At 35.7% G+C, this 16434-nt stretch overlaps 1 protein-coding gene across 4 annotated transcripts in view; it reads right to left on the bottom strand.

Moving 5' to 3' along the window:
* The window catches only part of LOC135226192 (golgin subfamily A member 3-like), a 107622-nt gene that overhangs the window by 7712 nt on the left and 83476 nt on the right, over positions 1 to 16434 (bottom strand). For all 4 annotated transcript variants that reach the window (XM_064265663.1, XM_064265716.1, XM_064265763.1 and 1 more), the window contains 5 exons: positions 5019 to 5182; positions 4595 to 4797; positions 2889 to 3167; positions 1035 to 1277; positions 401 to 633 (listed from right to left, as the gene is read on the bottom strand). In XM_064265663.1, the coding sequence (XP_064121733.1) occupies positions 401 to 633; positions 1035 to 1277; positions 2889 to 3167; positions 4595 to 4797; positions 5019 to 5182 (1122 nt within the window). The remainder of the gene's footprint in view (positions 1 to 400; positions 634 to 1034; positions 1278 to 2888; positions 3168 to 4594; positions 4798 to 5018; positions 5183 to 16434) is intronic.

Raw genomic sequence — 16434 nt, 5'->3', positions numbered from 1 at the left:
CAAAAGACTGTTGTGCCTGGGGACATTTCAAGACCTTCAATGTGTGTGGGCATATAGTGATCAATGAGGTTGTGATAAACAAATATTCTTAAAACAAAATCTTTATGCACCATCAAAGATTCCAGAATTTTTCCTTTAGTGGAAACACTGCTATTGTATTTCTACTCCCTGACAAAAGCAAACTCATGTTTTTATTCACCTTTATATATGTCATTGGCATGGGAACTGCTCTTTACGAAAAGTTACTATTGTTACTTCATTTTCACAACTCTGAGATACAAACTATGCTAGGCTGAAGCATGAGACATAGTCATAACTTCACCTGAATTTGAATATTAAATTGGCCTGACTTACTGATTTCCAAAGATGACTTCAAAAAATTTTCTTATATCAAACTTACCCTTCATCCAACTCTTTTCCCTTAGTTTGAAGCTGTGACTGAAGTGTCGCAACTTCAGCTTTTAAGCTTGATAAACAGGACTGCAAACTACTCAATGGCGCTTCAGATTGAACGGGACGAACAGATCTTTCCATAAGCTCTGTCAAGGCAGTTAGATCCAGGGGTGATGGAGAAGGTATGACACCAACTTCAGTCTGGATAGCCACTCTTGCTTCTTCCTCAGCTTCAAAATTCTGATAAACATAAACAAAGCAGTTAAGACAAATTACAGCAGCTTAAACTTTTGTAAGAACTCTGTGAATTATGTAAAGATTAGGATGGCCCATGTGCAAATCAACTGGTACTTCATCAATCCCATCATGGAAATTCAACTGTACTAAGACAAACTATAACACTTCAACTTACGAGTTGTTTTGGGAGTCTGGCTTTCTGAGAAGTACCATTAATAGTCTGTAACGACCCCCCTATATTATAGCCTGCAATTATCTATTTTCTAGATATCTCACAGCTAACAGTAATTCAACATAGTTCCTGACGTAAACTAACTTGTATACACTTAACAATCCATTTCAGAGATTTATCTAAAAAGTATATGGAACATAATTCATTCTTAACCTGGCTGTTACACATTTACCTTTAGCTGAGCCAAAGTGGATTGTAGTGCCACACGTAGTTCAGTTGCCTGATTCTGATAACTGACTCTCTCCTTCTGAACTTGACCCAACTGACTTGAAAGCGTGACAACCTCCTGCCTTGAACGACTGATGCTCTCTTCCAACTGGGTTATCTTTGCCTGATGACTTGATTCAAGGTTCAGTAGCCTTTCCTTAGAAAGAATAACATCTTTCTTTGAAGCTTCTAATTCACCATCTACAACCTAGAAACATGATTGGATTTTAATTAAGGGTATACTCAATAATAAATAAAGCTTTCTAATATGTTTGTTATATTACCTCATTTCAAGTTACAAAACCCAGTACACTGACACAGTTTAAGGAAATCCTACAATCAAAGTAACAATTCCATTACACGTAAGTACACAAATTTACAATATGTTATCTTCACTGAAAATGTTTGCTTAACTCAAGTGTTGTCTTGTAATGCATCTTACACAAAACTTCTTGCTTTAAACCAAGTGTTGCATTAAATTACCATTTTCTTTGCCTATCCCAAGGACACCCTCATTAGATCAATTAAACAACCTTGCTCCTGCAAAATTGGATTTTTAACCTAATGAAATCTCGCATATTATATTATGATCTACTAAATGGAAACTCCATTTGATATATATAGTAAAACAGATCATCTTTCAAGACATTTTGAAAAGAAAAGGTATCACATTACTTTTATATTCTCTACTGAGAAACACACCCATAATTTTGCACCACAGGGACAAATGAAGCAGATGGGTAGGAAAGTGTTGTTGTTAACAAATATTCAATTAAAATAAAATTTTTACAATGGTTTTACCATTTTGTCCAGTCCAGAATTAACACAAACTCAAGGAGTATAGCAATAGGTCTAGTGAACTAGTGTAGGCATAACTTTGGGGAATAACTATTACTTAAATATTTGAAGAAAGGACACAGTAACACGCTATTCATCACCTTAATGCAACCCTCATGCACTACAAGCCCTATCCCAGAAGTGCAAATAGGAAGATGTACACTACATATTGTTACAAAGTTTTAATTAAAAGGTGATAAGAAACAACAGCACTAACAATATTATTTAACACACAGTACTTCACAACACATAACTTAGCCTTTCTCTCATATTAAAAGCACTATTTTAAAGACTCAACTGAAAAATGAAGACAATATTTTTGCAAAATGGTACTTTAACAAAATAACAACAATAAGATGTATGACAGCTAGCTACATCATGGAAGGGGAAAAGTCATGGAAAGGACAATTAAATCTCACAGAAATTATGCAAACATGTAAGTCTTTACAGATCACTAAGTACAAAACAACCACACTTTCCTAAACATTAAAATCTAGGCAAAATATTAAATGAAAAATTTAAGTATCTTTCAAATGAATTCATAAAATGCTGAAAAAATTTGCTGCACAGCTGCAATTTCTTCATTACAAACACCTGATGTTTTTATTCTTCAAGATTAACTGGACTATTGTATACAGTAAGGTAGCTCACATGGTAATTTCAAAACAGTATAAATTTGTTTACAGGAACAACTGGTTAGTAAATATTAAAAAATAATGATATAAAAGTGAAAAGTAACAAGTAAAAAAAAAACATGATCAGGAAAGATGTACGTAAAATGAATAGCAAACTATGACAAATGAGCAGTAATTTTTAAAGATAAGGTTCTCTGCATTTCCTGTAACCAGCTGTTACTATGTGCCTTGTTAATTGCTACATTCACTACAGCTGAATTTGAACCAAGACTACAATTTTAGAATTCTATTAAGATAAAATTAAAACCAATACTAAAGATAACAGAATTAGTACAGTAATTACATACCTTGATATGATTTTCTAAGGTATTATTTCTGGCTATGCTCTCCCTTAATTGTGTTTGAAGAATTTCCTTATCTGCTACCAGTTTTAACTGTTCTGCCTGTAATCCCTGGGCATCAACTGTAATTTGTCTATATTTCTCCTCTACCTGAAGTAATTTCTCACTCAATTCGGATCTACTGCTTTCCAAGTCTTTCAAAGCTTGGTTGACAAAATTGTTTTCTTCAACTTTAATCTTCAAATCCTGCACAGCTTTGGCAAGTCTTCCCTCAACATCTTTACACTGGAAAAAGTTAAAAGAAAAAAAATGGTGATTACATAAAAAAAATTCTTTGTTGGCTTACAATCCATTTTATTTATATTAAAAATTTATACAGTACTTATAAGTATGTGTTCAATATGGGTTTGCATTCAAACCCTGATTTGAAGTGTACACAAAATTGGCCCTGAAGACTAGGTATTCCATAATATTTTGAGGTACTCTAACCAGTATAGTAGTATTGAAAAGGATGAAAGAAATGTTAACAGTACAATGCAATGCAATGGTGGTGTCATATCTAGTATGATTTAGTTCCAGGTCATAGTGAGAGAGTACACTCATAGTCCCAAGTATTGTGAATCATTTCTCAGACTGTCATAACATAAATGGTTGTGTAGTAGTTGGAGGCATTAATGATCAAAATGATGCAAGCACTGAGAGAGTCGAGTATTCTTCCTACTCAGTACGTAGTCCAAGTACGCTACCTGATAATAATAATGATGATAAAAATAATAACTAGAATGGTGAGGGCCCAAATAAAATACCAAGTTATTAGTTTCCCAATCATCATATTGAATAACACAGTACATATAGACCTTAACAATTTAGTAAACCACGGAGTTACTCCTTAAAAATGCTAAATTTCCTCCATCAAAGTATTAAGACCTTACATATATTTTGTTTTCAAGATGCAGTACAAAAACTATGGCATGTGGATTTGCTGGCATGGGGATCAAACTTTCCAATTAATTTAGGTTCTACAAGGATGCTGTATAAATAGATTTGAATTTCACAGGTTCAATTAATTTCTTGATTTTCTGAAACCAAAAAATAGGACCAGCTGAAGGATCTACTCTTACATATTATGTGATATAATCGAGTATAAGTTAAACTAATGGTGATGAAATAAATGTAAAACTTGAAGTTCCTGATTCCTATCTTTCCCTTCTCAAGCAAATCCATGTGGATTTATCGTGCACATGGTAAAAATATTATTATGGATTAAATGAATGTATGAAATTTGGGCCATATGACCATGCCCTGAAGATGGAGAGGCCATTCCATCAACATATAATACTAATAACCTAGAAGTAATAAACTCCAACTTATCAAACAGAAATAGTGAGAAATGCTACTTGGAGCTCTTGTAGTAACAACATATTATAGATTTACCTCAAATATACAAAATACTAGAAATCTACTTTTACTTTCAACTCTGCGGATGTTCAATCATTCAGAGTACATGTATCATAAGTCTGTGCTAGTGCCAGTCTTTGGAATTTATTTCCTCAAAATACGTATATAAAAATCTCAACAATTTAATCAATAGATAACCTTATCTATCAGAAAAGCAAAATATTACTTAAGTTGACACTAGGTTAAGTACATGTATTAACTATAAATGTAAATCTAAATTTTTTTTAACAATACATATTTACTATATTACAAACCTGATTCTTCAGTTGCAAAGCTTCTGACTGTTGTTGTTCAAACTTGCACTTTAAAGCTTCAGTAGAAGTCAGATTTTCCTGGAACTGCCCATTCAGCATCTGAAGTTCTGTTTCCATTTCCTTTATTCTAACTTCCTTTTGATTCAACTTCTCTTCACACTTGTTGACTTCTGATCTTAAGGTGTCTGCAGTCTTCGTTAATTCTGATCAATATAAATCATCAGTTATGCAAAAACTTGATACACTATCATGACTAACAAATTAAATGTGCATCTGACAAAATTACAATGTTGAATTGAACATCAGTAGATATATAAACTATCGGCACTGGTAAAAGGAATATTCTGTAAGATAAAAGCAACAAGAAAACTCAAGTGCAATAAGCCCTTGAAATGACCAAAGATAACCAACTTTCATAACTCACCCTGCAGTCTTCCAATTTCTTTCTGTAACATTAAAGTATTTTGGTGATGCTCCTGGGCTTCTTGGCGTGAAGAATTAAGAGCCACTCGCACTTCTTCTACTTCTGTTTCCAGACTTCCAACCTGACCCTCTAGCAATTCACAACGCCCCTCTAACTCGATGCATCTATAAATGGGAAATTATACTAACCACAGTAGTTATTATATTAATGACAGCAATATGCCATACTTAAACATATATACAGAAATAAAAATGGAGTCATTTTATATGGCATCCTTAATTCTAACAGATTTTTATGCATATTCTATCTTACAAGAATAGAAAAAACAGCAAAACAAAAAAGCAGGAATAGTAAAATAATTCTTGTTACAAAACATGCATTGGTTCCTCAAGAGAATCATAAAAAAATTTCCTGTAAAACAATTTACTCTAATTTCAAGCTATATATATGTACCTACTTCGATCCTTTTGTACTTCTCTACTGGATGAAGAACCCTTAACCCTTAAACGCCGACTGGACGTATTTTACGTCGACATTTTTGTCTCTCGGGTGCCGACTGGACGTATTTTACGTCGACATACAAAAGTTTTTTTAAAAATTCGCGGAAAAATACTTATAGGCCTACCAGCCTAAAACTTTTGAATCACGCGCCTTGGGGAATGCTGGGAGTTCACGGATCAAGGTGTTGTTTTGTTTACAATCGTTACGCAGGCGCGCAAGCGCGAATTTCTTTCTTGCCGCACTAAAAAGTATCTGTGACACATCTCGGAAATTATTTCGTCACTTTGACATAATTTTTGTACCATTGTAAATTAGCCGTTACATGAAGTATTATATATGAAAATGTGTGCATTTTTATGTAGAATACAACAATAAAATACTCATGATTGTAGCTTTTATCAGTTTTGAGATATTTTTATATAAATAACGATAATTGCCAAAATTTCAACCTTCGGTCAACTTTTGACTCTACCGAAATGGTCGAAAAACACAATTGTAAGATAAAACTCTTATATTTTAGTAATATTCAATCATTTACCTTAATTTTGCAACTAATTGGAAGTCTCTAGCACAATATTCCGATTTATGGTGAATCTATGAAAAAACTTTTTCCTTACGTCCGCGCGATAACGCTTCCGAAAAAATCATACGTGCGATTGTGGTAATGTTTGCACCATTTTAAAATTAGCCGTTATATAAAGTTTTATATATGGAAATGTGCGCAATTTCATGCACAATACAACTAAAAACAACCCATGGTTGTAGCTTTTATCAGTTTTGAGATATTTTCATATAAATAATGATAATTGCCAAAATTTCAACCTTCGGTCAACTTTGACTCTACCGAAATGGTAGAAAAACGTAATTGTAAGCTAAAACGCTTATATTCTAGTAATATTCAAGCATTTACCTTCATTTTGCAACAAACTGGAAGTCTCTAGCACAATATTTCGATTTATGGTGAATTTATGAAAAAAAAAACATTTTCTTTACGTCCGGGCGGTAACTCTTCCGAAAAAATCATACGTGCGATTGTGGTAATGTTTGCACCATTTTAAATTAGCCGTTACATAAAGTTTTATATATGAAAATGTGCGCAATTTTATGTAGAATACAACAAAAAATAATTGAAGGTTGTAGCTTTTCTCATTTTTAAAATATTTGCATATAAATCACGATAAATAGAAAAAAAAAAAAAAACCACGTTCGGTCAACTTTGACTCTACCGAAATGGTCGAAAAACGCAATTGTAAGCTAAAACTCTTACAGTCTAGTAATATTCAGTCATTTATCTTCATCTTGAAACAAATTTGAAGTCTCTAGCAAAATATTTAGATTTATGGTGAATTTTAAAAAAAATCTTTCCTTCCCTCCGCGGGCGGATTCTCCGCCACAAATCTCCGAAATGCGTACGTACCATTCTCGGAATATTTGCTCCGTTTCATATTAGGCATTTCATAAGAGTTTTATATATGAAAATGTGCGCAATTTTATGTAGAAAGAAAAAACAAAAAATATTTGAAGATTGGGTAGCTTTTCTTATTTCCTAAATAATTGCATATAAAAAATATATATATAAAAAAATTCAACATTCGGTCAACTTTAACTCGTCAGATATGGTCGAAAACTGCAATTGTAAGCTAATACTCTTACAGTATAGCAATATTCAATCATTTGTTCTTCATTTTCTTTTGAAAGAATTGGAAAGTACCTTCCTAGGACAATAAATTTAGATTTATGGGTGAATTTAATTTTTGAAAAAAATATTTGTTTACGTCCGCACGTTACGAATTCATGCATTATTTTGTGATAATATTTTCTCTGTGTTGCTTTTATCGTTTTACAATGTGTTATATACCAAAATGATCGCAATTTAGTGTACATTACAACAAAAAAAAGTAACTTGTTACCTTTAACCGTTTTGCGCACAGCGCGATTTGAATACAATTATATCGTTTTTGCGGTATCATATATCGCATTATTTATATATGATAATGATAATTTTTTTCATTTCTGATGGTTGCATACTAAACTTCAGTCGATGACAAAAAAAGGAGCCAAAAATGAACTCTTAATCTTGAAAACTAAGCGCGCTGTGATTTTTTGAAAAAAATATTTTTTCCGCTTCCACGCTCACTCTGAAACACCTCCGGCACACGGGAGACAATTTTTTTTTTACCGCTTCGGCGTAAGAGGGTTAAAAGGAACATCCACTTTGCCATCCAAATGTTTTCTTTTTTCTCTCTCTGTATGCAGCATTAAGATTTTAATTCCATTCTCTCCACTTTTAGCTTTTGTCCTTATCACCTACTTTCTCTCCTTAAAGGTTTCTCTATCATAATCTCTTACTGTTCTTTTCTTTCTTATAGAATGACCTTAAGTGCAGATTGTCGTTGTGAAAAGTGTATGGAATTTAAAAACCCCTTCAGATGGCTCTTGCTAATTATGAATGGGCATTTGATGGTGTCCACTGACTAAGTATGTTAGTTCAAGTGTGAATAAGCCTACTATTCTAAGCCAATTTTTTACCAGTTTTAAGTTTCATTTTACAATAAATCTCAATGCTCTTTATATGTTCTGTTGATACAGGAATTACATGTTCCTAAAAAATACATTGCAATTATTTTACTTTCCTTTTACATTAAAAATCACAAACTCATAGCATAGTTTTTATGATAAAAAATTAGTTTTTTGTTTATAAAAATCAATCAAATTTTTGGTCTCAAAAAACCCAGAATCAACAGTCTACAGTCTAACAGACAATATAGTAGTTCAGGGCACTTGCATCAACTGGAAGCGTAGGTACCTATCAATCCCTACCTCACGATTCATGTAGATTTTGAATGAAGCTGCATTATTCATGGGGTTGGGAAGGGAGAACTAACTACTATAATGATTGATGTGTTTGTAAAAAAAAAAATATGTATAAACTCATGTTTGTTTCAACCCCATCAATCCTATATTTGCCCAAACTGCAATTTAGGTGACAGCAACAAGATGCAGAACATCCTCACAGCATTTCTTGTAACCGTATGACCTGAGAGAGCATTCAGAGATTGATATGAGTCAAAGACCAAGCTCAAATAACTCAGAGAATTATTCAAAGTATGGATAAACCCACATTGCAAAGTATGGCACTTGTATACTTGGTAAAACTACTTAGGTTCAGCACATACACTCAAACTAACACCAATAACACATAAAATCCAGTAACCCACAAAGTCTGTCTAGTTGTCATGAATAATAAATAAATGAAAGAAAGGAGATGGAGTTATGATGAACTATAATCTTCCCCAAAGTTAACATTTGGTCTGCAGTGAATGGATTCCACAGAATACAAATCCAAATCTAAAACCTGCTTTAGCCAGAGCAGTAATAGTTCTCAGATTTTAGGTCCCCATCAACAGAATTCCAGAGGTTAATGTGGGATAAGCTGCATCAACAACCACATGAGAATCTATAAATGATGCTATTTCTCATGTGAAAATTATTCAGCGAAGCCTTAAATGCACAGGATTTTACCCAAAGGCAGCCATAGTATCCGCAAGAATTTGTATGCAGAGTTCTAACCATTATCATTACCACCAAGATAAGTTAAATAGTTCAGTATATGGGTTAGTGAGAGAGGCATTAATCACATCAAATCCACAATCCCTCCAATAATCCCTCCGATAGAAAACTTCCTTCTATTTCTTAGATCCAATAAGAAGATATCAGTATTAACCATAAAGAGCTGAAGTTTGACCTATAAAGGCGGCTTCTAAGAAAACTCCTCCAGCACTGAAGAAGGCATTCATTGTAAGTATGTTGTCCCAAATGGGACCAGTCTCTGGGTCTGAGAAGCCTCAAGTAACCATATGAACCTTTGCATGAGGACTTACTGTCAGATATCTCACAGAAGACAATCTTCTTGCCTTTGCATCTTTCAAATGAGTCAACAAGGAGTTTCACACACAGTAGAGGTTGGTGCTCATGAGGACCGTTTACAGATGACTTCCCAGTGAGGGCAAACATCAGGAAGCCAAGACAGTTCCATGACACACTACCATTCTCCTCTTTATTTCTTCACAAATGACTTTCTGCAGTAGGCGAGGGCAGTTTGCCTTTACCTCAGGCAGACCAGTTATTTATCTAGACTATTTACCAGAAGTCACCCAATAAATGCAGATTTCTAGAAACTTTATTAGCTAAAGCAAGTTATCTTTAGGATCTATAACAATGTAACCAAGTCCACACCATGAAAACAGCTCTTCCCACATCTTTAGTTATTAACCCTCTTACGCCGAAGCCCTAAAAATCAAAACCTCTCCCGTATGCCGGGGCCGGTTTGGAGTGAGTGTGGAAGCAGAAACAATATTTTTTTCAAAAAATCACAGCGTGCTTAGTTTTGAAGATTAAGAGTTCATTTTTGGCTCACTTTTTTGTCATTGCCTGAAGTTTAGTATGCAACCATCAGAAATGAAAAATAATATCATATGTAAATAATGCGATATATGGTAGCGAAAAAAAAAAAAATCATACATAATTGTATTCAAATCACGCTGTGCAAAAAACGGTCAAAGCTAACAAGTTACTTTTTTTTGTTGTATTGTACACTAAATTGCAATCATTTTGATATATAATATATTGTAAAACAATAAAAGCAACACCGGAAAAATATTATCACAAAATGATGTACGAATTCGTAACGCGTGGACGTAAAAAAAATGTTATTTTCAAAAATTCACCGTAAATCGAAATATTGTTCTAGAGACTTCCAATTTGTTTCAAAATGAAGACAAATGATTGAATATTACGATAATGTAAGAGTTTTAGATTAGAATTGAAGATTTCGACCATTTCGGACGAGTTAAAGTTGACCGAATGTCGAAATTTTTATATATATATTTTTTTATATTCACATATTTCGGAGATGGGAAAAGCTACAACCTTCAATTATTTTTTATTGTATTCTTCATGAATTTGTGCACATTTTGATATATGAAACTCTATAAAATGGCTAATATGAAAAGGAGCAAATATTAGGATAATGAGATGTACGCATTTCGGAGACTTGCAGCCGCGAATCGGCGCACGGAGGGAAGTTAAATATATTTTTCAAAAATTCACCATAAATCACAATATTGTTCTAGAGACTTCAAATTTGTTTCAAAATGAAGATAAATGACTGAATATTTTACTAGGCCGTAAGAGTTTAGCTTACAATTGCGTTTTTCAACTATTTCGGTAGAGTCAAATTTGACCGAACGTGGGTTTTTTTCTATTTATCGTGATTTACATATGATATTTCGAAAAAAGAGAAAAGCTACAACCTTCAATCATTTTTAGTTGTATTCTACATGAAATTGCGCACCTTTTCATATATAAAACTTTATGTAACAGCTAATTTTAAATGGTGCAAACATTTCGACAATCGCACACAAAAAATTCTGATTTTTTCGGAAGAGTTACCGCGCGGACATAAGGAAAATTTTTTTTTTTTTTTTTTTTTCATAAATTCACCATAAATCAAAATATTGTGCTAGAGAATCCAAGTCGTTGCAAAATGAAGGTAAATGATTGAATATTACTAGAATATAAGAGTTTTAGCTTACAATTGTGTTTTTCGACCATTTCGGTAGAGTCAAAGTTGACCGAAAGTTGAAATTTTGCACTTAACGTTATTTATATGAAAATACTTCAAAACTGATAAAAGCTACAACCATGGGTTGTTTTTAGTTCTATTGTGCATGAAATTGCGCATATTTCCATACATAAAACTTTATGTAATGGCAAATTTAAAATGGTGCAAACATTAGGACAATCGCACGAAAAAATTTATTGGAAGAGTTACCGCGCGAACATAAGGAAAAAGTTTTTTCATAAATTCACCATAAATCGAAATATTGAGCTAGAGACATCGAATTTGTTGCAAAATGAAGGCAAATGATTGAATATTACTATAATATAAGAGTTTTAGCTTACAATTGCGTTTTTCAACCATTTCGGTAGAGTCAAAGTTGACCGAAGGTTGAAATTTTGGCACTTATCGTTATTTATATGAAAATATTTCAAAACTGATAAAAGCTACAATCATGAGTATTTTTTTGTTGTATTTTACATGAAATTGCACACATTTTCATATATAATACTTCATGTAAAGGATAATTTAAAATGGTGCAAAAATTATGCCAAAGTGACGAAATAATTTTTGAGATGTGTCACTGATACTTTTTAGTGCGATAAGAAAGAAATTGGCGCCTGCGCGCCTGCGTAGCGATTGTAGACAAAACAACGCCTTGATCCGTGAACTCCCAGCATCCCCCAAGGCGCGTGATTCAAAAGTTTTCGGCTGGTAGGCCTATAAGTATTTTTACGCGAATTTTAAAAAAAAAACTTTTTTGAGTCGACGTATGATACGTTCATTCGGCATACGGGAGACATTTTGACTCGACGTTTAATACGTCCATTCGGCGTAAGAGGGTTAACATGACCTTAATGGCAATGCACTTGCAACTAAAGCTTCAGACAGCACAAAAAGTGCCGTGGAATTGAGGAGCCACATGGTGCATGTTCAGTACCTACTCCTGCACCACTTTCTCTGTCTGTTAGACTAAGACTGCTGTGTCTGTAATATTCAATGACCACACATGCCGGAAGTATACAAGTATGAAAAATCTATTTTGTTTTATATAAAAAAAGTTCTTTCCTTATGCTCTTGCTTTTTTTTTTTTTTTTTTTTTTTTTTTTTTGCATTTTCAAAAATTTTTAATTTACAGTCTTATGACTTCTTGTTTACAAGCATGTATACTGTTTATTTTTAATTTTTTGTGAATAAAGATGTGACACAGAAGAATTTTTCTTAACTTTCTTGCATTATTGGTATACACTTTACTTTTTCTAATATAATTTTTGCTGGAAATTCTTTAAGTCTGATGATCTTAGTGCCAATAAAATGAAAAAGTTTGATGAACTCATGCCTTAATCAAGTCAATTGTTACACACTGTACAGGCAGTCCCTAGCTTATGACGGGTTCGGTTTACGACACTCCGAGGTTACGGTGTCTTTCAATGATATTCTTCAGAAATTATTTCCAGGTATACGATGCATGTTGCAGGGTTGCAAAATAATCAATATTTGAAGGCTTTTTTATGAAAACTTCAATAAAAATGCAATTTACATAGTTTTTAATACACCCAAAGCATTAAAACTAAGATTTTCTTATGATTTTTTACAATTTTCCGGTTTGCTACGATTTTCGGCTGACAACACGTCTCAAGAACGGAACCCCGTCATAAGCCTGGGACTGCCCGCATTTTTTTATGGCTAGTCTCAACAACTTTGATGATCTCAATCTTAAGAAAGTCAACAGTTACATACTATATAGTATATATATTTCTTTATGGGTGGTCTCAAAATGACAAATTTTTAACTAATTTGTATTTTTCATAACTAACAAACCTGAGGTCTTAACATTAGGATTTATTAGCGCCAAGCTGGAAACCGGTAGACTTAAAATTAAACTTGTGAGATCCAGGGACTATTGGCATCACTACCAGGTCACGGGGCATGTATACCCAGAATGCCCTTGGCATCCTGTGACCCACCAGTTATATTTCTAACCCAGTTTAGACTGCTAGAGGGGTGGTTCGAGGTGGGCCTTTACCTGTTAAGACCTCAGGTTTGTTAGTTATGAAAAATACAATTAGTTACAAATTTGGTATTTGTTCATATACTGAACAAACCTTCGGTCTTAACATTAGGATAGACTTCCTTATTAAAGGGAGGTAAGTCTCTATAACTGACTGGGAGTTTGCCACCTTTATCCATTTCCGAATATTAGGGAAATTCCAAGAGAATGGACTATGAACCTAGAACCAAAGATGTAAGTGAATCTATTGGTTTCCCTCACTGGGTGCTGATACCATTCTATGGTTTATACATTATGGGAGAACAGAGAACCTTCCCTTCTCATAAACCACTTGTCCCTTGCATCTGGATCCACCCTCACCCCTCTCTTCCCTATTACTGAGAGGAGTGTGTTGCTACTGAAAAATATACTATACCCTAAGATAACTTTACAGTATGGCTGACCACCTCACCTGGATCTAGTCCGTTAAAGCATATGATGGTACTCTCCTTCATACTGCCCGTAGGTAAAGGAGTAGAAAGAAATTAGCAACAAAAAAAGACCAGTCATCCCATTCATTCTACTTTCATACCTTCATCTTATACTAGACACAAACTGACCTGCCAGGGGTACTGGATGAGCTATATCACTTGTTGGGCCGCCACCACTGGACCCAAGGAAAAAGTGTCCAAGGATCTATGGGCAACGTCTTTTAAATAAAATGAAGTGAAAGTTGTTTGGCGTTTCCAAACACCAGCTTTCAGAATTCTCTCCACAGACATACTCTTCTTAAATGCCAAAGAAGCACTCAAGCCTCTGATGTCATGAGCTTTAGCCCTCTCCTGGCTATTTGACCCCGTCTTCTGTCATGTAGGCATTCCTGATCGTCTCCCTTAGCCAAAACGATATTGAATTCCTTGACACTTCGTTCTTGTTCCATCCTGTACTTACGAACAACCTCCGGCACCCCGCCCTGAGGTGCCTTGTCCTTCTTAAGTACTCTCTCATTACCCTGACAGGGCACAGAAGCATCTCATCTTTGTCATTGTCTACAAAGTCTACCAAGGAAGGTATGGAAAAGGAGTTGAATCTGCCGTCCATTATTGCTGGGTTTTGAGTCTTGGCCACGAATTCTGGAACAAACTCGAATACCATTGAATTCCAACCTCTCGAGTGCTTTATGATATATGACAGGCCATGTAGCTCCCCCACCCATTTGGTTGAAGCTAGGGCCAATAAGAAGATTGTCTTCAGGGTCAGGCTCCTATCTGTGGACTGCCTTAGTGGTTCATAGGGGGGTTTTGTCAGACTACTCAGTACCATGGTCAGATCCCAATCTGGGGCTTTTAGTTCCTTTGGCGAACATGACTGTTCAAAGCTCTTCATCAGCATGGCCAACTCCCATGAAGACGAAATGTCCACACCTTTCATTCGTAAGACTAAGGCTAGAGCAGCCCTGTACCCCTTCACTGCAGATACAGACATATGCCTTTCTGTCCTGAGATATACCAGAAAGTCTGCTAGCTGCTGAATAGTGGTACCGAGTGGAGAAAAGTTCCCTCTATGACACCAATCACAGTATGCCGACCACTTTCCTTGGAATACTGCCGCAGATGACTACCTGATATTTCCTGCCATCTGAGTTGCTGCTTTTTGCAAAAACCCTCTCGCTCCGAGGAGATACTTGACAGTCTCTACCCGTGAAGCGATAGGGACTTCACCGAATGGTGGTACCTCTCCATGTACTGCTGACATAGTAGGCTGCTCCATGGGGGTAACTCTCTCGGCACGTCTATTAGGAGTTCCAGCAGGTCCAGAAACCATTCTGCCTTTGGCCATAAAGGAACTACCAGTCATTTTGAGGTTCTGAGACCGCATTACCCTGTTCAGAACCTGACGGCTTAGACAAAATGGAGGAAATGCGTATACGTCCAGATTATCCCAAGGGTGTTGTAGCGCATCTTCTTCTACTGCCTCTACGTCTGGGACTACTGAATAATACACTTCCAACTTGTTGTTGTACCTGGTTGCGAATAGGTCTATGTTTGGCCTTTTCCACAACATGAGCATCCTGTCCTCTACCTGTTGATGCAAGGACCACTCCATTCCCAGTATATCTGATCCCTGCGGCTCAACTTGTCGGCTACTATGTTTCTTTTTCCCGGAATATATCTGGCCCTTATGTCTACTAGATTTTCCAAAGCCCACTAATGAAGTGGGACTGTCATCACATGTAACTGCCGAGAAACTAGGCCTCCTTGTTTGTTTATATAAGCTACTATTGTGGTGTTGTCTGACATCAATACCACTGAATGTCCCTTCACTCTCTCCCTGAATTCCTGTAGAGCTAGAAACGCTGCTTTTAACTCCAGCGTGTTTATATGGAGTTCTCTGTCCTCGCAACTCCATTTTGCTGACACCATCAACTCCTCCATATGGGCTCCCCGACCTTCTAGTGAAGCATCTGAGAACAGCAAGAGATCCGGGGAGGGTTGTTGAAGGGGGACACCCACTGTCAGATTGTTGTTGTTCACCCACCACAGCAAGTCTTTCCTCACTTCTGCCGACAAGGGAATTTGCTCGTACGGGTGATCTACTATTGCCGACCAAAACTCCTTCCTCCTCCATTGTAGAGATCAAAGGTGTAGCCTCCCTTGTGGTACTAGCTTCTCCAAGGAAGTTAGGATTCCCAGTACTACCTGCCACTGCCTTGCTGGCTGTGTTGTTTTTTCCCAGAAAGGCCATTCACCACTTGTTTGCATTTCTCTATTCTCTGGTCCGTCGGGAATACTTTGGTTTTTATTGTGTCTATAACCATTCCCAGATACTCCAAACGTTGACTTGGATCCAACTGCGACTTCTCCTGATTTATCACAATACCTAGACTGTGACAAAACTGCAGGAGGGTCGCCCTGTCCCTGAGTAATTTCTTTCTGGACTTTGCTATCACCAGCCAATCGTCTAGATATCTTATTAGCCTGATCCCCTGAGCATGCGCCCATGTCGACACGAGAGTGAACACTCTTGTAAAAACTTGAGGAGACATTGTCAATCCGAAGAACAGGACTTTGAACTCGAAACCTTTCTCTGCAAGACTGAAGCGGAGAAATTTCCTTAAAGACTGATGGACTGGTATCTGAAAGTATGTGTCCTTCAGTTCGATTGTCAGCATAAAGTCCATGATCCTGACTGCTTGTAAAACCGTTTTTGGAGTTTCCATTTTGAATCTGGTTTTTCTTATAAAAAGAATCAATGTTGGCAGGTCTATTACTGTCCTCCACTCCCCGTTGGCTTTGGGTACCAAG

This window comes from Macrobrachium nipponense, chromosome 11 (assembly GCF_015104395.2).
Source record: "Macrobrachium nipponense isolate FS-2020 chromosome 11, ASM1510439v2, whole genome shotgun sequence".
Taxonomy (NCBI): Eukaryota; Metazoa; Arthropoda; class Malacostraca; order Decapoda; family Palaemonidae; genus Macrobrachium; species Macrobrachium nipponense.
Note: the sequence above shows the minus strand (reverse complement) of the source record. Positions and strands in the feature narration are given on the sequence as shown.